Source organism: Heteronotia binoei, chromosome 6 (assembly GCF_032191835.1).
Source record: "Heteronotia binoei isolate CCM8104 ecotype False Entrance Well chromosome 6, APGP_CSIRO_Hbin_v1, whole genome shotgun sequence".
In the NCBI taxonomy this organism is placed as follows: domain Eukaryota; kingdom Metazoa; phylum Chordata; class Lepidosauria; order Squamata; family Gekkonidae; genus Heteronotia; species Heteronotia binoei.
Genome location: NC_083228.1, coordinates 102,980,648 through 103,002,552, shown reverse-complemented (window position 1 = coordinate 103,002,552; position 21,905 = coordinate 102,980,648). Strand labels below are relative to the sequence as shown.

The window sequence follows — 21,905 nt, the reverse complement described above, 5'->3', positions numbered from 1 at the left end:
ACTCTTGAAAAAGAATGCCTGGTAATGGCCTGCAAAATGAGAAGCTAAGAAACTTCAGATTCTATAATGTGTACACACCTCCCCAAGAAACCCTAGACAGCAATATCTGCATTAGAGACCCATCTGGTCCCTAGTATCACATCACACTTTATGTAGCTTTAGGCCAACTAAACATGACAGTGTCCACAGTCCCAACCCATGAATGCAATTGCCATTTTAATGAAGTGATTTAAAAATGCTGCAAGGGCCCAATTCTAACCAAGCACACAGAATGGCAAGATGAGCTCTCCACACCCATATGCCTTTTGGTGGGTCTCCAGCTACATTATACCACTTTGGATATATTAGAAATGCTCAAAGAAAAGGAAACCTATTCTATCAACAGATGTGTTAACATTTAGAAACAAGAAGTTTGATGTAAGACAGACAAATCTTTGAATAGGGATTGAAATTTCCCTCTCACCCCACAACTATTATGTAACATAAACCTCTCTGGGAAGCATTCACTGAAAGGCAAAATTACTATGGATGTTCTAGCTGCCCAACAAGAAACAGAGTTGGTTTTTATACCACCCTAAGGAGTCTCAAAGTAGCTTACAATTGCCTTCCTTTCTCTCCCCACAACAGGCACTTTGCGAGGTAGATGGGGCTGAGAGAGTTCTGTGAGAACTGTGACTGGCCTAAGGTTACCCAGCAGGCTTCATGTGGAGGAGCTGGGAATCAAACCTAGTTCTCCAGATCCGAGTCCACTACTGTTAACCACTACACCACGCTGGCTCTCAACAGTGGAGATATACAAAATCAGAATTATTTTGAACATGAATTGCATATACAGCCCTACTGCCACTCCACTTATCACACTGCCAAAGTGTCAAGCAATTCTGTGAAGTGGGAAACCTGTAATATGCACATGCAGCTGTTATCACACACCACTCTATCATGGTGCATTTTATTCTATACACACACATGGTTTTCATAATAATTATCACCTATGGGTATGTTGGAACACAGAAAAGTTCAGGACAGCTGCTGCAGCTGGAAAAATTATATGAGTTATCCTTAAAAGGGAATGCAATTCATATTTAAAATGAGTAAAGTTATTAAAATAAGCAATTATGACTTTTAGTGCACTTTAAGCTTTAAGATTGCCCTGGGAGGAGGAAGAATAAAGTTTGACACAAAACACTGATGATATTTTAAACTGTATTTTTCCTCCTGCACACATACACCTCATGTTTTGACTGTTCTAATGTTTTAGATGGATGTTATACAACAATGGCTTGGATCCTACAGTCAGTTTCTAACAACAAGAACAATACCTATGTTGGTGGAAGTGGTGAGGGGAATTTCTACTGATTTCTGTTCATGGGGTTCCTGCTGTTCCCCCTTCCATAAGGAATAGAAGTTGGGGGGGGGTTATGTGGGATGGGGAGACAGAAAGCCTCACTTCTGTAAGCTCCACTCCCAAATCCTCCAACTCATTACACAGAACAGGTCCAAAAAAGGAGAGACCAGCTATAGAATTTACACAGCTATCCATGTGCCCAGGGGGCATAACATAGAGCAGCCAACTCCAAACTCTATTTAGTACATCCAAAAATTATCTTGTGGGGTATTTGAGACCTTACCCTTGACAATTTGCTTCACATTTAGAAGACAACGAAGACAAATTTTAACTGCTAACAATTTTACTTTTGGTGTGAAACCTCTGTATATATTCAGGATAATAAAAGTTACAATCCCAGTATTCCAGGGTTTCTAAAAGATGAACTCTAGTGAAGAGCATGCTATAACACATCTGTCTACCCCTCACATGAAGGACCTGTTTGTATGTACTTCTGATCCTTTCTTTTAAGTAAAAAGAGAATCAATCTGAAGAAGCCTGAGCAGAAGGAACACATGGGGAAAAATTGTCCTGCACAAATATGAGGCATTACAGGACTCCAAATAACCATAACTCTCCCACAAAAAAATCTGTCTTTCCCAAAGAAAAGTGCCATTCAAATCTCATGACTGGATACATGTTAGTATTATTTAATTCACATATACAATTTATGATTTAGAAACCAAAGGAAAAACCAATCAATTGTAGTAATTCTATTCAGTACAGTGAGGTTTTATATTGAGAACAAGACAATTTCTAGGGGAAGAGGAGACAACCTTTCGGTTTACACAATACAACTTTCACGTTTGATCAATTTTACCTGAACCTCTGAGTTAGAATCAACAGGCTGAAGAACGAACCATGGTTCTTTGCCAGCATATCTGCTTAAGTCTTCTTTTTTAATAGCAACTTTTCCTATAGGAAAGAACATAAAAATAAGTTGCTTGATCACTGTGTTCAACTTTAAAACTGACATTCTCACAATTAACTAGACATAGATGCCATTATCCTTTCCACAGTAGGTTAAGCTAAGAGCTTAGTGTACTCTTGGACCTGACCCAGTTAGTGGATAAGCAGCTCAGTGCTATTGCTTCTTTCAATTACACCTAGTTTGTAAACTGACCTGTGTTGATCCATACTACCATAACATTCATATTGGTCAACAGTTATGCTTTCTACCTGTGGCTGTTTTCAAAGTAGTGTTGCAAACTCCAACTGATATAATATGTGGCAACGAGGCTCCCTACTAGGGTCAGCCACTTGAGACTGCATTAACTGCACTAGCTACTTATTTGCTTCCAGGCTCAACTCAAAATGCTGACTATTACTTTTAAAGCCTTTCATGGTCTAGAGCCCTCATACTTACCAAACTACATCTCCATTTATGCTCCTCTGCACCCACTGCATTCTGAAGGCAAGAACTATTCAGAGGAATAGGCCTTTTCCATGGTGGGCCCAATGCTCTGATATGATCTGCCAATAAGGGCAAGGAGGGTGCCTTTACTGGCTAAATTTAAGAAGGCACGTAAGGCAGTCTTATTCCATGGTCAATTTGGTGGAAGGTAAATTGTTTCAGCAAAGTTGGCTGTGCTGGTTTTACTCCTCTGTGTTTCTATCAAAATCAATATTTTAAATATTCACTGTTTTTTTAAAAATTGTAGTTTGCGTGTGTTTTAATTGTATTAACTATTACAGTTTGTATACTCACAACCAGCTTGCTGCATTGTCTGCCACCATAAGTCTGAAGACAAAAGGTGGGGCAGAAATAATTTTAACAAGTACTTGCATTTCTCATAGAAAGAAAAATTAAACATTATTACACTGCATATCCTAAGCAACTTTCTGCAATGAATATTAAATACTGTATGAATCCTAATGGTATCCCTGTAGCTAGATATGCTATTCTAGCTTAGTCTTGTAAGAAAATATCTAGACTATCCAACCTGCAGGTCCAGCTGGAAGAAATTAAATACAGCTTGAAAATTAAGGTGTCTAACAGTGAGAATACAGCAACAATACAGGCTGCAGAAAGTCAAGCTACAAACTAATACAGAAACGTTGGTACCAAAAAGCTAAAAGGGCATCAAAGGTTGTGGCAGACACTATTTTAACTAGGAGCAAAGCCAACTGATCAATAATGGGGAAGTGCAAGCTATCCTATTATACTCTACAGCACAGTAGAAAAGCCACGCATGTCATTTGCATAACAAATTCATTAGATACACAATCCAACAATTGTACCCCACTTATGTTCTCATAGCTAAACAGCCAGATACCATTTGAGTAATTTTGATTCATGTTTAGTGGTTAATGATCATGTTTTTTCATGGAGAAAAAGGAAAACTAGTCTTGGTATACAGAACTTCCCAAGATACCTGTGAAAACTGAACAGTTTCATTCCTCACATAAGGGCCAAGACATCTTTTCAAGCAAGAATCTGATTAATAAAGCTTTAGGCCATTTTTAAAATAAAATGTCAAAGCACGTGACAGGTATCAGTCAGTCTGCAGAGAATCTGGATACAGTGTTTCAAGAAAGCAACTAAGTCACCATCCTCTATTTGTACAAAGATCAATCATAACTGACCTTCTTTGTGCTTCTTATTGAAAGCCCTCCCCCACCATTAGTTCAGTTATAATTGCCACTGTCTGCAACTAGATAACTACCAAAGCTTTAGAATAAGAGGCTCATGAATAGTTTTAATTTATTTAACCTTTAATTAAATAACCACAGAACATTCATGGTCCTTGCCTATTTAAGTGATGTACTAACTTACCTATTCGTAGGTCCCTCTGTATAACACTTTTGTCATAAATATAGAATGATAAGAACTGGAATGTCCTTGGTATCTCAAAGTAGAACTCTTCTCCAAAAAAGGGGCTAGAAAAAAGTCAAAAAGCGCTTTAGCAAAATATCTGATTACAGAGAATTCTGGTAAGTAGAATAATAATACAATGCAAAAACTTATAAAGAACTCTTCTGGAACACAAGCCTTCTTCAAAGAAACAGCTCTTTCTGCTCATCTTGGCCTAGGTCTCACAATGCACTACTTTTACTGACTCCATTTAAAAAAGTATTAACTAAATGTTGACAAACTGATGAAAAAGATTAAAACAAATTATCCTTGTGGACAAAGTTAAATTTTATCATTGTTAGGTAAAATTAAGTTAATTAAAATGTCAATTATGCTTACAATGAATTTCCCATTTTGAAATGTTCCTGTAATATAGGAACAAGAGTTAAAAATTATGCAAAAATGTTCCACTTCTAGAATTGTAAGAAATCTAAGGTTAATATGTAGGATGTGCAAGACATGATAGTATTCCTAACTTCCAAAAATATTGTTACTCATTTAGAATTGAATGGTTAATTAAATGGATGGAAGAAGATAATGACTCAACATGAGGAATTTTGTTTAGGTACATAATGCACAGCTTTTCTACAGACCTTACTTTGCTTCATGAGTTCTGTCCATTCATAAGCTGGTTTCTCATGAATCTGAACTGCAACAACTTCTGCAATCTCCAGCCTCACTTTGAAGGAGAGTAAAGTCAATGGGATAGCCCTCCCTATAATGTGGAAGTGGTTTATTGGCCAAAGTGAGCACTGACATTGCTTAACATGCTACATCCTGTGAAGGCATCCTGGTTTAAAATGCAGGGAGAGGGGTCGGTGAAAGCTTGTGCCATACAATAAGCAGACTGGTAAGACATTCAAGGCTACCCTGCCTCTTCATTATTATCCAGATGTCAGTTATATTTTGAGCTGATACAGCTACGTTTTCATTATCAGATATTATAGGTATATTTAGAGAACCTACAGAAACACTCTACAACTCTTCTGCAGAAATTACAATGAAATAATGTACAACGTTGATTTTGTGACTGATGCTGATGTCATGATTATTCTACACATTTCTTTACACATTTTCTTTGGCTCCAAGAGCCAGCCCCAAAACATGGAAACCAAAGTCACTTTTCAGCCTTCAGGATTTTGGTTTTTTAATGATCACATCCTAATTATTGCTGTCACAAACCCTAACCTCTTTGCAGCTTCTCATTTTATTGGAACTATGACAAAAGTGTTGCAATATTTAAACAAACATGGAGGTAACCCTAGTTGTCATCACGGCAACAAAAAATAACCTTTACATCTATCCTAACTTTTCCCCAATTTGTAATATTACTACTTTAAAAAGCTCAATTTAATTCAATATTTGGCCAACGTAGAAAATCTGGTTAAGAAATCAATTCATCTGCCACCACTGAATGGTGTAGAGTTAAGTTTACATACAAACAAGCAATGACAAGAACTTCATGCACACTTATTTTTGTGTAAAACAACAAAAAAATCCTGCTGAAAGGAGATAAACAAGATCTGCGTGGGATCCAGCCAGTCTTTTTACTCAACCATGGCCAATTCCTCTGTTTATTATAGCACTTACTTCACATGGTTCATGTAGGTCCCAAGAACCTAAGCAGTCTTTTTGGTGGTCATCAGCGCAAAAACTGGTCGGATCCAGCTCTTTGTACGTTAAATGAGAATTTCTATGATATGCTACGATAAAGACATTCCTAAACATCCTACGTGTCACAATAGAATGTCTAGGTGCCATGGCAATCTAAGATTTGTTGAAGTCTGTTCTGGAGTGATTCCTAAGGTGCACATGGGAGGACATACTGAAGTGAATTATTCATACCACCTCCCATAGGCAAGTCTTATGAGAAGGACCCAGCAAAAATCTTAGAAAGTTCGCTCACTAACAGGCTTCATCTGGAAAACGTTATTTAACATCAAGCTTTTCTAGGGGTCATTTCAAGTTATTCTGTGAATGAACAACTATTCAATGATTGATATTACACAATGATAAATGGCTTACCTTAACGATTTCTCTACTACCTGAGTGCGAAAAACCTCTTCTTGATCTAGATTGATTGTACAAAAACAGTCTCTCATCTTGTTTGGTCCAGAGTATGGCACTAAGTTTTTGGCTTCACCTAGTGAGACAAGAAAATAATTTTAAACACTACAGAGGGGGGAAATGCAATTGGTTTGCAGCACTATAGCTACACTGCAGAGCTTTCATCCAGAAAGGAAAATCACAAAATATTACTATACTTATAATTCATTAATGTTTTTAATTAAGTGAAAGCCCACACCACTAATCGAAGGCAACCCAGAGCAAGAAAACATTCCACAGAAAACAGAAATTAAAAAAGGAAACTTCATCATAGTCAAGGCCTGTGCTTTCTTTTGTGACAAGGGCTATCCCTTCCAGAATAGCACAGCATGATAGGAACAGGTTCAGTATTGATATAAACAGAAGGCTTCCTCCCACAGTCTCATTAACACCACTTCCTGCCACACCTGCACTTTCCTTAGAGAGGAATCCCATCTTGGTAACCGGTTAGGCTTGATGCAGCTTGCTATGGCAGCCTAAAGGGATATGGCTGCAAGTCACAACATAAACACACAGTCTAGATTAGGTGTTAACCATTTCCTATTTCTTTTTCACAAAACACTATCTTGTTTAATAGTCTATTATAAAGACTTCATTTAATTAGTATGTTTTCAGTGGAAGTCTGCACAGTTTCTTGAACTGTACTGAATAAATGTTCACAGATTACAGTAGGGAGTACATGGGGTTTTTTACTAAGGAAACATGGGATAACACCTTGCCAGTGAAATATGCAAATGAGTGCCAAAAGTAGATAAAAGTAGTATGCCAGCTTTGTTACTACACCATTTTACTTCGGCAATGTATTGGTTTATTTATAAGTGCAACTTTTAAAAGCTGGTAGTAGAAAGGAGTATCACTTTTCTGTAAATTAGGTAAATAATGCATTACATCAGTTTCTCTGCTAACCCTGGGGAAATCATTTTACTTGGGATCTGCCTAAACTCAGAAGAAAAGCATTTTAGAACATCACTAAATCAACCAAATACTGCACACTCAAACCAATATCTGTACAAACAGCAATGGAGAACCATTTTATGGCAGTGATCTCAGGTTCCTGTTACTAACATGCAAGCATCCCTGTCAAATAAATTTTGGTAATAAAGGCCCAATAATACTACAGGTTAGACATAAACCCACATAATTGGTCTCCCTCTCAAAGAAATGAAAATAAATAAATAAATGTTGCATTACAGGAATATTATGATTAGGTGTGTTCAAACTGTAAAACCCATTATTTTCCAAAGCTTATTAGGCATTCCTAATAAAGACTATCAGTAATGCAGGACAAGCTTCCCTGAGAACAGCTTGCGTGCCACTATCAATCTTTATGGTAGAATAGGGAGTTAAATACTGGAGAGCATTGGTTGTGTTCTAGGTCATACTTTCAGTTCAAGTGAGGCAACAGTGAAGCCAACAGGCTCGACAAGTCTATATGAACTGAATGTAATCATAGCTACATGCCCTGGAATTCTCTGCAAAGCTCTGGGGCTTTATAACAGAGAGGCTGATGCAGAAAGAGTTCCCTGAAGGTAGAAAGTTCCACATACTGTATTTGATCATTTGATTATTTTAAGCTATAACTATTAACAGCACTGTCACTAGATAACCAGCTTATTCACCATTTCTTTCCCTTGGAAAGAAAGCAGTACCTATAAGGAGCATGCAATCTACTGTTTTTCAGTGGCTTAAGCAGCAATTTCCACAGAGGAAGTGGTTTTATGACATGAGGCCTTGTTTTGGCTGTGAAAAGAGGCTGCACCACTAGATGCAGAAGAGCCTCACATGCACCTACAGACAGTTGCAGAGAGACCTAGGATGAGTTGATCTCAGATACAGCAACCAGTTAAAATATGAACAAACAAATGAAGTACAACATATTGTACTTGCCAAAAAAAGTCAAATGAAGAGGACAAGCTGGAGAAGAATCTGGCTCCCATCACAAATCAACCAAGAACCATAGGTGACTATGGAACTTAATCCTATATGTTACTCTGAAGTAGTTCCACAGAATTCAACGGTATTTACACTCAAGTGCACTCCAACCATTCTTCTCTCAGCTATCTCTCCCCTAGACCTGCTTTATCTGGGGTGACACTATCATATTATACAAAATTACTATAAGGATTACTGAGAACTATTCAAAGGTTTTCAGCATTAAGGAAGCACTGCATAAATATTGATTATGACTACAAAAATAAATGAATGTACAATTTAAAAAAATTCAGGGCACAATAATGCTACACACATCTGTAGCCCAGTGTGTGACTTACAGCTCTCTTGGAAAACCAATGTAGTTAAGACACCTGCAATTTATAAACAATTTATAAAATTATTCTATTCCTAAATATATGCTTATCAAATATGAACAAATACTTTCAACAATGTTTGAAAATGTTTGTATTAAATTAAACACAAAGACTGCACATAAAGTTCTTGCCTCATAACATAAACAATTACCTTTTGAACTATTATTTCCAAATGTTAAAACAATTAATGCTGGTTTAATTTATCAGTGAAGAGAGCTAATGTAACTTTTTAAAGATCCAAGTGAGCAGCTGTGTTGGTCTCAAGCCGCAGGACAATTTTTGAATCCAGTGGCACCTTTAAGACCAACAAAAGTTTATTCAAGGCATGAGCTTTCATGTGCAAGCAGACTTCTTCAAATTAACAGAAATGGCAGTAAATGTTTTATATACATAGGCAGATACTTCTACTTATGAGAACAGCAAATTAGCATACAACGTAATGAAGATCTTCTGATTTTTAAAAGGTTGTTTTGGTTCTCTTGCATTAGTGTCACAGGGAGTAAAGAACATGAACTTCAATTCTGGGGTCCCTTCTCAATGGTGTAACAGCAGTTGCATCTGTGGAGAGGGCAATTTTTGTTAATTCCTTCAATGCACTACAGACTATTACTCTGTATCCTATGCTTTTGTGAAGGCCCCTGAGTCAGCTTTCCATCCTTCCAAGGACGGTAAAATTAATACCCAGATTGCTGGGGGTAAAGTGTAGATGACTGGGGAAGGCAATGGCAAACCACCCCGTAAAAAAGTCATCCATGAAAACATTGTGATGTAACATCACCCCCAGAGTCAGAAATGACTGGTGCTTGACTACCTTTACCTTTTACTGACTTTGGTAGAGGGAGACATCATTTCATGGGCTGCAGTGCAGCAGCAGGAGGAAACAACAAGTCCCAACCTCTTAAGATACAAAGTATAATGACATCAGAAGGAAGAGCCACCTTAATCAATAGTCACTTTTAGTGTCAAATTAATCCCTTCAATTTATCAAAAAGATAGCCAATTTGTGCCTTTGTAACACACAAATTTATTATTTGATTGGCTTACCACACAAAGGCAATGTTCAGGAAGTACCAATACCACCATAACTATTATAAAATAGAAATTACATGTTGGGATTTTAAACAAAATCTAAACATACATTATATCTAACACAAGGAACTTTTCAGAGGCAATTTTTATGCAATATATTTCTTCTTAACTGCTATAGGGAATGAATCTGATAATGAAGATACAACACATTGTATGCACATTAGAACTACAATCTAAGGCTACTTTTCTATAGATGATCTTCAAAGGAAACATTATGAAATCTAATTCCATGTTAAAATTATGTTAAAACTGCTACAAGTCATTCTGTAGAAGACTGAATAAAAGCGTGAGAAAGGAAGTGGGTTACGTTTGACTTACATGAATGTACTTCTATCCCCCCCACCTTCGGAAAACCACTACATCCTGTTTGTCCTAGCTACTCTGAAATCTATGTCAGCTACATCACATTTATTCTCTCGTGCACTGAATTTTCTGATCACTCAGTCTTAAGTTTTTTAGCTTCCCGAATGTATAAACTTCTTTGCCACTATTTGGCCAGGTTAACATGGATACTACTGCTCTCCATTCCATTAAGGTACTGAAACAAGTAACAAATAACCACTTCCAGAACGTCCTGTACAAACTTCCTGCTACATCATGCATTTCACAAGATTCATACACATTTCAGTTTTTGTTCATCAGTTTATTTTAAAACATTAAGCAAAACACTTTGAACACCCAGATATGATGCTCTACTCTGTCAAAAATGACATTTTCATTTCAAGTAATGTTACCTTAATAATGCCACAGATCAAAACACCAAGGAGCATTTCCCACCTAAACAATTTATTTATTTATTTATTTATTATTTATTAATTTCATTTATATCCCGCCCTCCCCCACCTTGGCAGGCTCAGGGCCATGCCATGCCATTCCATTAGCTTGGCACTGCTTCCATTAGCTCTATTTATTTTATGCCCTACCTTTCTTCCACTCCGGAACTCAAGGTAGCACACGTAAGGTTTTCAAGAGGTCCACAACTGAAGAGACCCACAGCTGCTGAGATACAGCAAGATTATTGTATCATTTGCTTTCCAAATACAGACTGTGGCCATTACAAAATATATACTTTTGCTCAACTGCTCAGCCAATTACAACTGCAGCCGTAACTAGAGCCAAGACCACCAACTCAAGCACACTTTCAAATCCCCTTCCCCACTATTTTTGCTACTGCCATCTAAGAACATAAGAGAAGCCATGCTGGATCAGACCAATGGCCCATCCAGTCCAACACTGTGTGTCACACAGTGGCCAAAAACCAGGCACTACCAGGAGGTCCACCAGTGGGACCAGGATACTAGAAGCCCTTCCACTGTTGTCCCCCCAAACACCAAGAATACAGAGCATCACTGCCCCAGAGAGTTCCATCAATATGCTGTGGCTAATAGCCACTGATGGACTTCTGCTCCATATGTTTATCCAATCCCCTCTTGAAGCTGTCTATGCTGGCAGCCTTTACCACCTCCTGTGACAGTGAATTCTATCCTACCAGAATAATATGAATAAAAACCCCAGATTCTCCACCCATGCCATTTCCAAACATGCAGTACCATTATATACCTGCAACCTTGTTCAACTGATACCTTCTAAATGTGTACTAATCACAGGATTGCAGCTCAAGTTCACTTCAGCACTGGCAGGTCTATTTCTATTTCACTCGCAGGTCACTACATTCCAACTTTATTTTTTCTTTCTCTTCAAACAACCTTATATAAATGGTCTCAAAACTTCATAACTTGTTTTTCATATGCAAGATACCCCTGATCCCTCCTGGCCTGCCTATCTGCTGCAAGCAGCTTCATATATGTTTCTCTTATTTTAATATTGTGTATATCACACACTCTTCGCTAGCTTCCCCCTCTCTACAGCCACCACAACATTGTTCTTCACTCCCTTGTTAAGCCTCCCCCACTATGTTAGCCACCTTCACATATAGCCTCAAAAACAATGTATGGGAAATGTTTTGAATGCCACAAAATATAAATTATGTGTATTAATACATATTAACTATGAGAACAGATTTCTTGGCATTAATTCATATGTAGTGTATCAGAAATGTACCCCTAAATAAAACGGAATTGTGACTATGACAAATAATTAGAGACACATGAAGTGAACAGACACGCTTGCCAGGAATCCAGGAGTTCTCTGTCAAGTGGATGTTCAGTAGCAAATTAGGATTGCCACCATATAATATTTGAAACAGTCTATAAGGTAACTGACTGGATGAGGGAAAGAATCACCTGCTTCACCCAGCACTGAGAAAGGATGTCAGGAGGATGGCTTTGCTCAATCCTTTCTGCCCTTGTCTTCCCAAGTCATGCTCCCCAGTGCTCTCACAAGAAGCTCACCAGCCTCCCCTCCCTAGGCAGACTCTCCCCCCCCCCCCCCGCCAACATACAGAAATCGGTTGCCTTTTAGGCTGTTGTCAAAGGTTCAGTGTGGTGAAGTCGTTACAGTGTCAGACAAGGATCTGGAGGACTCAGGTTCAAATCCCCATCCTGCTACAGAAGCTAACAAAGCAGCCTTGGGCAGGTCACACACTGTCAGCCTAACCTACCTCACAAGATCGTTGTGATTATAAAACGAAGGCAAAGAGAAAAACATTAGTCACTTTGGGCTCCCATTGCAGAAAAACGGGCATATGTGAAGTACTTAATGTCAACACTATGCCCACATCCTCTCCACAAGACCCTTAGGAAGCCCCCAGTACTTTTGATTTTAAACACTTCACCTCATTTAATGGATCCCATAGCATGCCCCACAGGTGTGCTTCACCTATATGACCCACCTCCATATGGCCCCCTTCCTGCCTCCCAAGGCCCTTTCTCCTTCTCCTCCTCCTCACTCCCCACCACCCGCAAGGCAAGGCAGAGCAGCGCCTCAGAGGAACGCAGCGAGGGCTGGACTAGCGCGGCGGCTGAGTCAGTGATGCCGCCTCGAGGCGAAGGCCCTTCCTTCCGGCTCTACCCTCCCCCGTCCCCATCTTATACCCCCCGTCCCCAGCCTGCATTTCACCCAGCCCTTCTCCAGTCACTCACAAATCTTCAAGCGGAGAGTCTGCAGCACCCGCGCCTCCTCATCGCTCCCTTCACCGGCGGCCATGGCAGGCGGGGCACCCACCGCGCGGCCAACCCGGGAGGGGAAAGCCTAAACGTCTCCCGCACGCTATCCCACCCGCCCAACTGCACAGACAACTGCAGCGGCCCCTGCCCGGCTATAGTGGAAATAGCAAAGGCCCGAGCCGCGCAGCCCCGCCCACAACTCCCTGCTCCTCCCACTTCTCTTCTTTCATTGGTCGGAAGCGGTAAGGTGGGCGGAGCGGGGGTGGATGCGGCGGTGCGAGGCGCATGCGCTTTGTGTCTTCTCGCCCCTGCCCCCTCCCGCCAGCTAGAGCGAAGGAAGGAAACGTCTGTTAGCAGCAGGAGCAGCGCTGCGAGCAACTCTCCCCCCCCTCCCCCCCCCACAACCGCACAGTTCTTAGGGCAGAACCCACTTCACTGCCTGGCGAGGCGTAACTGACAGGAAGGTTGGTTGCCTGGAGTTGGAACGATTGTTCCGCCAGTAGGATCATCACACTTCACTAAGGGAAATTCCGGCCACGCCTCTACAATATGTGCCTGGACTGTGTTTTTAGCGATTGGGCACGTGGTAAGGACAAAATAGCTGAAGCACACGGGTCTGGGTTTAGTCTCTGCTTGAATGTGGGACGGAGGATTCATTTCAGAAAAACTCTTGATGTTCCATTATATAAAGTCTCGTCTAACGCAGAATATTAAAGGCATTTTCCAGTAAGAGCAGTGACTGGGTCTCCTCCCTCCCTCCTTTCTTTCTCTCTCTCTGTATTTTTCTCCCTTCCCTTCCCTTCCAGCACACTCTGCTGCACCACCCCCGGTGCCCTTTCACCGCCGCTGCTGCTCTTGCTTTTGCTGCCCGCCTCTCTCCACCGCCCTCCTCTGCCTCACCAGCTACCCGCTGGGCGGCAAAAAGCAAGCACTAGGGGTGGCACAGTGGAGGGGGGGGGAGTGCTTGGAGGCCAGCTGTTTGGAGAATGCCTTTAAAGTTACCGGTAGTTGCTTTCTTTCCACCTCTCCCTCCCCTCATCTATTTGCCTTCCTTCCTGTCTTGCAGCTCTGAAATATCTGATGTTCATGTCTTGTGGCTCTCAAACATCTGATGTTTATTCTATTTGGCTCTTACATTAAGCAAATTTGGCTACCCCTGGTGTACAGTATTGAAAACAAAAGTGTAAAGAGTGTGTGTGTGTGAAAAAGTAGCATAGCTTCCTCTGGTTTTATTATTTATTGGAGCATTTTCCCCTTCCAAAACCAATATTAAAATGGAATGAATAAAACCTCCTCAAGAGCCATAATTGATAGAGAATATGCTGTATAAATATTTGGAAGAAAGGGAAAAAATGGGTCAGTAGGCTAATGATGTGAAAGACTTCTGCTTTGGAGCTTAGAGAGCTGCTTCCGGTCCAAGTCTCCTATGGCCACCACTTCTACCAAAGGAGATGAAAATGTGCAGAGAAGATACCTTATCAAAGATGATGTGGAGGGTCTATATGAGAGAAGGAAATCCTTGAAATATTTATATCTGTTTTAAATTCTTAAAACAGGACTTTGAATTTGGTGTAGAAACTAACTAGTAACCAGCTGATGTTTCTAGAGGCCTCAAGTTACCAACAATCGGCAGCTGTATTCTGGACCAGTTTCAGTTCCTAAAAACTCTTAAGAGGCTCCACATGCAGCATGTCACAGTCATGTAGTCTAGTTTGAATGACATTAAAGCCTGAGTTAATAGGGTTAGATATCATCTAAGAAAGGACTGGTGAAAAGCATTCTAGGCCAGCACCTGGCCATCTTGAAGCAGTGATGGACGTAACAAATATGCAACACCTATTCCCAGTTCAGTTTTGTTCCTGATCAAAAGCAATTTAAGATCGCCTTTGTTCTTCAATTTGTTCATCCCCATCCATTCAATCACTGATTTCAAATAGAAGTTCAGAATTGTTTCTGTTTTCCCAGGATTTAATGGAAATGAGAGGGAGAACTGGAGGCCATTCACATATCTATGACATTGAAGCCCTTAGAACCCATCCTCCAAAGCAGCCATTTTCTCCATGGGGACAGATCTCTGTCATCTGGAGTTCAGTTATAATACTGGGGAATCTGCAGGTCCTACCTGGAGGCTGCCAATCCTAGGTGAAAGCAAGCTGTCAAGACCTTTCACAGTGGCTTCATGTATATATTAAAAACCATAGATGATATGTCTGAAACCTGTGGTACCCGCAAATAAGAGAATTCAGCATGAAACAAAAATTTATCAGGATTACCCGATAATGCAATTCCAAGAAGAAGCATAACTAATGCAGAACAGGCCACCAAGTGTATGCAGTGATCTCTCTCTTCCCATATCCCCCATGGAGAGCCTTATACTCCACTGACCAACATCTACTTGTTATCCATGGCCCACAGGTTGTCCACTTAGCCTCAAACAGGGTCAGGGCTGTTTGGTCCCCACCTGGTGGAACATGCTCCCACTTGAAATTAGGGCCCTGCGGAGCTTACTGCAGTTCCAAAGGACCTGCAAAACAGAACTGTTCTGCCAGGCTTTGGGTTGCGGTGGTGTACACTCAACTATCTGGCCTCCCTGCTAAAAACTGCCCATCCATCTCCCCATGTGGACTACTGATATTGTATAAGCCTCATTGTGATTCTATTACCATCTGTTCCAGTTCATGGGGTTATATTATAATGTTAGTTATGCATCACCATCTTTTAGCTGTTTTAAACTGTTTAATAGTTTTTAGACTGAAATCTAAATAACAGTTTTTCTTCAGAAATCTATGTAGCTGAGTGCTACCACTCTGCTTGGGTATTTTTGGGCAAAAATCAAGTATTTGAAACTGACCAAAACTTATCCAAGTTGGAAAAATCAGTGGAATGTTTCTTCAACAGTGGTCTTTCCACTGTTTTGCTCCACATCTTGCTATAATCACCTTTGCTGTGGCATTTTCATTTCATGTCACTATTTCTGACTACTGTAAACATAAAGGGTTGGATCCAGCCAGCTCTTCTGTTGGTGACAAAAGGAGAAAAGGATCTCCTTTGACCACCAAAAAGGATTTGCTTGGGATCATGGAACAAAAGTCATGTGGGATTTGGGCTATAGTAAAGAACAGAATTAGGTGAGACAAAGTGAAAAAGTTGGTTGGATTGAATCCAAAGAATAGATTCAAGTATGAAACTCTAGTTCTCCAGTTCCGCTAGAGAAGCAGTTGTTCGTACTGGTCTGTGGCAGCTGAACTTAAACTGTGCTGAATCCATTAAACTTGCTTTCACATGAGTGATAGAAGACAATAAGTGGGAACTGCAAGGACTCAACTATCTGGCCTCCCTGCTAAAAACTGCCCATCCATCTCCCCATGTGGACTACTAATATTATATAAGCCTCATTGTGATTCTATTACCATCTGTTCCAATTCATGGGGTTATATTATAATATACGAACGGGCAAGACAGTTCTTTCTACAAACCTGAGAAGGGCCCCAGGTTTGCAGAAAAAATGTGAAATCTAAAAAACATTGAAGAGGTTTTTAAAAAAACCCAAAATGATAAAAGAAGCTCCTGTAGCTTTAAGCAATAGATTCCCTCAGTGGCTGTTACTAAGCAACCACAGTACTCCAGGCAGGAGGAGAGGGAAAGTTTTTTTCCAGGCCTATTTTTGGCCTTTGAGGGAGGACTCCTTGGGGGTCAGGACTGACTAGGGTTGCCAGTTCCAGGTTAAGAGAGTCCTGGAGATTTTGTGGTAGAATCCAAGGAGGGCAAGGTTTGGGGAAGAAGAGGCCTCAGTTGAATATGCTGTCATAGAACGCACCCTCTAAAGCAGCCATTTTCTCCAGGGGAACTGACCTATATACTTTGGAGATGAGTTGTAATTTTGGAAGATCTCTAGGCTCCACCTGGAGGTTGGCAACCCAACTATGAGGTAAGAAAGTGGAATTAGTGTGGGGTATAAATGAAATAAATAATAAATACAGCTAAAGATCACATAAAAGATGGGTTGGTGAATGTCTGAGAGGGAGAGAATGAGGCAGGAGAAGGGGAGAGGATATAAGGGGTTGCCAGAGGGAGGGAAAGAGAAAATAGTATGGGGAGAGGGATAGAGGGGAAAGTGAGGTGCCATTGCACAAGTCCTTGAGAGTTCCCTACCTTGCAAGTAAACCTGGCCCAGTGGCCGGCACTAAAAATCTAGGCCACAGTTTTCCTAGGAAGAGGCTGCTGTGGGGAGGAAGCTTAAGACAGAGGGGCAGATAAAGGTAGGTTGGCTGTTGGGTGGGAAGGAGATAGGGTTACCAACTCCAGGTTGGGAAATTCCAGGAAATTTGAGAGGTGGAGCCTGGGGACAGTGCAGTTTGAGGAGAGGAAGGATCTCAGAAGGGTATAATGCTTTAGACTCCATCTTCCAAAACAGCCATTTCTACCATGGATACATAAGAGAAGCCATGTTGGATCAGGCCAACAGCCCATCTAGTCCAACACTCTGTGTCACACAGTGGCAAAATTTTTTATATATATTAGAATTGCCAACCTCCAGGTGGGAGATTGAGATAATTTTGAATTATAACTGATCTCCAGATGACCAAGATCAGTTCCCCTGGAAAAAATGTCTGCTTTGGAGGGTGGTCTCTATCACATTTTATTATGTTATTTATTTTCTTTGATTTGATGAAGGCTTAGGGCAGCTTACAGGTTCTCCAGGAATTTTCCAATCTGCAGCTAAGGAGAGAAGGAAGTAGGAAAAAGGGAGAGTTCATGGGGGTTTTCAGGAAAGGGGAAATAGTGAAGGGAGGGGAAATTAGATTCCTCCCACAAGTCCCCTTGTTTGGAAGACAGACCCATGGTATGATAAGGAATGCCAAAAACTGAAATGCCAACTGCATGCAGTATATCACACTTATCTTAACAGCCTCACTGCTAATATCCCCCTGAGCTATTTCGAACTGAAAAATAAGCTTAAAGATACAGTGGCTCATAAGAAAAGACAATTATCTATTAAGAACTGGGATTTACTTATTAGTGTCTCTACTGCCTCTAACAGTAAGCTTTTCTGGTCATTAGTTACTGGTGCTTCTGATGTGAAGAGCCACTGTTCTAGACATTCTGTTCCTGCTGAGGTCTGGATAGACCATTTCCACCATTTATTTTTTGACCCTCTGACCATTGTATCTGATCAGCAAGAACAAATCCCCGCTGATCTACCTGAATGGCCCCCTGTTAGTCCTAATGAGATTAATAATCTAATCAATCATTTGAAGGCAGGGAAGGCCCCAGGCCCAGATGGACTCCCACTAGAATTATTTACAAACAATTCTGACTGGTGGGCTTTCCCTCTGGCAACTCTCTTCACAGTGATTGATAAAACAGGGACCATGCCTGAATCATGGACAAATTCCATAGTTGTCCCGATTTATAAGAAGGGTAACCCACAAGCACCAGAGAACTATAGCTCAATTAGTCTGCTTGACATAGCAGGCAAATTTTCCAGGAGACACCTCCTGGAAAAACTCACTTCATGGATGAAAGAGCAAAATCTCCCAAGTAGGGAACAGATCGGATTTTGTCTACAGTGGACCACTGGCAAGTCTACAATGGACCACTGTATAATTCTTAACCATCTGATAGAGAAATACAGTGGTAGAGGGGGAAGAAGGCTGTTTGCGGCCTTCCTTGATTTAAAAGGGGCATTTGACTCTATTCCCAGGGATCTTCTCTGGAACAAATTGGACATCATGGGTCTGGATAAATGACTACTTTTTCTTATTCGTAAAATGTATTCCCTTAATAGCTGTCAAGTGCAATATAGCATACATGCAACCTTTCAAATATATCTGGCCCAAACATGAACACCGTTAGAATTCTAATTCTAAGCAGCTTCCATGTGGCTTTTGTAGCTCTCTATTTGTATTTTCTTTAATGATGGGCCCAGAGAGATATTTTAAAATGATAAGCTAGTTAATGACAGCTTTGAGTGAGCTGAAAGTCTAGCATATGAAACAAAATACATATGGCATAATATAAAAATATCCACATGTTTTTGGAAGAGGTTTTTTTTAGCAGGATAGGAGTAGGAGGATGTAAGCAGGTGGTTTCAGAACATTGAGTGCAGATGGATATATAACTGTTGGATGCAGCCTCACTATGGAAATGGAACATTTACAAGAAAATATTCCTTTTAATAGGATATGGTAGAAGAAAAGGAACATTTTTTGTAATTGTGCCTACAAATTTAGTATCACTTATCAGTAGCTGTTGGAATTATTTCATGTCACTTCTTAAAGGCAGTATCAAGGTTTCATTAGTACTATATAACTGTTTATTACTTTAGTTTTTATTGTTGCTTTCATGTGGCTTTTCTGAATCCTTGTTGCATTGCTGCTGTTCTGTGTGACTGTACATTATTACTTTATATAAGCTGTGGGGGGGTTGAAAGGCAGCGTTAAAAAACTATCACAAATTCAGATTGCTAGGGCTTTGCATATATTTTATATTGTTGTTTCTTTTATTCTAGGAAGGTTACTTCTAGAGGAACATAATGAAGATCATGTCATTTGGATCAAATTCCACAGTGATTAGGGTTGCCAGGTCTGACTCAATAAATACCTGGGGACTTTGGGGGTGGAGCCAGAAGACTTTGGGGGTGGAACCAGGAGCAAGGTTGTAACAAGCACAATTGAACTCCATTTAAAGGGACTGCACACTTTTCAATGCCTTCCCTCCATTTGGAAATACTGGAGGATAGGGGCACCTTCTTTTGGGGCTCATAGAATTGGACCTCCTGGTCCAGTCTTTTGAAACTTGGATTTGTTTTTTTTATGAGCGGCAGCAGATGTTATGCTGAAAAGTTCATGCCTCTACCTCAAAAAAACAGCCCCCCTGAGCCCCAGATATTCACAGATCAATTCTCTATTATATCCTATGGAAACCAGTCTTCATAGGGTATAATGGAGTGCCCAGCAGACATTTTCCTCCCCCCCTCCCCTTTCTGATAATCCTGAAGCGGGGGGATGGCCTCCAAACTGAATGATCCCCTGCCCCCAACTGAGGATTGGAAACCCTAGCAGTGATAGTGTTGTGGGGCAGGCAGAGGCAGTGTTCCTTGTGGGTAGTATGGGTCCAAATGTGAGAAGTCTAATGAAAATATTTGCACTGCCTACTGTTGTTTGGAGGCTATCAAATTCTGCATAAATTACTTTGTTTCCTCCGGAATTATACTATAAGGATCTCAAGCTCTTGATAAAGAGAGACATTGCAACAATCCATATTGATAGATCGTTGGGCTGTCTGGATCCTATTGATGTTGCTACATGCTTTGCTGAAGTCCAGTCGGAGTGAAATTTTGTATTAGACGTATTTGAGAGACTTTAGATATGCTGCATACTCCATTTTAGGACTCTTTGGAAATTTGCATTTAAAATGGACATTAGGATAGTTGCTTGTGCTTATAGTGAGGTACTTAGTAACATTGTGTATACTTTGTGATAGTTATTGTTTAATAGAATTGTTTGCATTTTTATCATTGTTTCCATGGTATTTTGTATTTCATTGTTTGAATTCAGGCAAGCCAGATACATTAGCTACTAAACAGAGCCAGCTTGGTGTAGTGGTTTGATTTGAGTAATCTGGGAGAACCAGGTTTGATGTCACACTCCTCCACATGTAGCCAGCCAGGTGACCTTGGGTTAGCCACTTCTCTCAGAGCTGTTCTCTCAAGAGCAGCTCTCGGAGAGCTCTCTGAGCCCCACCTACCTCACAGGGTGTCTGTTGTGGGGAGAGGAAGGGAAGGAGATTGAAAACCGCTCTGAGACTCTTAGGTGAATGTTGGGGTGTAAATCCAGTCTCTCCCTCTTCTTCCTCTACTTATTTCTACAACTTTTTATGTTAGTCTAGGAAACCTTATATTAAAAAACATCTATTTCCTGAACCTGCTTAAGTGCTCAACTTTCTCTCACTTCCTTTTCAGTCTGATTGCCATTTTCCAACTCTCTAATCCCACCAAGGAATTAGAATCATATTAGCTCACGCAGATACAAGTAATTTATAATAATAATTCCATCACACAAGTCACTCTTGTTCATGTTCTGATTCACATCACAGCTAAAACATGACAGAATATGGGAGAAGTGATGGGAACTGATGAGCGATGGGAACCAGAAAGGAGAAAGACGAGATGTCTTCCTTCCCTTTCCTGCCCATATGGACTAACAATGAGAAGGAAATAACTGGGAGGTCAGTTTCATATGCATCATCATTTTATTTCTAGGCCTATACATTCAGAATGAAGTTTGGTTTCGATGCTATCAGCTTTACAAGTCTGTACTGGATTTGTGAATGCAGGTGTAAATTGTTTGTTTAGAAGCTGGAAGTTGATTGCTGAATATTTCTAAGATCCTGTAAATTCCTTTGAAAGGTCACATGACCCTGCAAACTTACTTCCTAAAAAAGCAAGGGCAGTCCCAGGGATCAAAACAAGCTTGAGGTCACACAGGTCTATAACCAACTTTATTCACTACTCGGGGCTTCCAATAAATGAATGAAAACCAGTGATTTCATTATAAGCAGCACATATTTTTATAATCCTGTTCTCAAATTCATATGAATTCTAAAGTCTATGAATTGTTATTGTCATAAGCTTATTTAAAACAGTTAGTTTACAAAGCGGTTGTGATGACAACCCTCATCTACGGCTCCAAATCGTGGGTTTTATACCGTCATCACCTGCGACTCCTTGAGCGCTTTCATCAGCGCTGCCTTCGCACCATCCTCAACATCCACTGGAGTGACTTTGGGACCAACACTGAAGTCCTCAAGAGGGCGGAGGTTACAAGCATCGAAGCACTGCTGTTGAAGACGCAGCTGCGCTGGGCAGGGCATATTTCTAGGATGGAAAACCACCGCCTTCCCAAGATTGCTCTGTATGGCGAACTTTCCACCGGCCATCGAAATAGAGGGGCACCAAAGAAGAGGTACAAGGACTCCTTGAAGAAATCCCTTGGTTCCTGTCGCATCAACCATCACCAGTGGTCTGACCTAGCCTCAGATCGCAAAGCATGGAGGCACACCATCCACCAGGCTGTCTCTTCCTTTGAGAACGCACGCAT

At 40.6% G+C, this 21,905-nt stretch overlaps 1 protein-coding gene across 4 annotated transcripts in view; it reads right to left on the bottom strand.

Moving 5' to 3' along the window:
* Positions 1–12,975, bottom strand: part of RASA2 (RAS p21 protein activator 2) — a 60,821-nt gene extending 47,846 nt beyond the window's left edge. The window contains exons 1-4 of one of the 4 annotated variants that reach the window (XM_060242253.1): positions 12,781–12,975; positions 6,264–6,381; positions 4,161–4,264; positions 2,205–2,299 (exon numbers count right to left, since the gene is read on the bottom strand). In XM_060242253.1, coding sequence (XP_060098236.1) covers positions 2,205–2,299; positions 4,161–4,264; positions 6,264–6,381; positions 12,781–12,844 — 381 coding nt within the window. In that variant the 5' untranslated portion in view covers positions 12,845–12,975. Of the gene's footprint in view, positions 1–2,204; positions 2,300–4,160; positions 4,265–4,836; positions 4,954–6,263; positions 6,384–12,780 lie in introns of those variants that run through there. The other 3 variants (XM_060242254.1, XM_060242255.1, XM_060242256.1) reach the window with 3 other exon arrangements.
* Between the last annotated feature and the right edge of the window lie 8,930 nt (positions 12,976–21,905).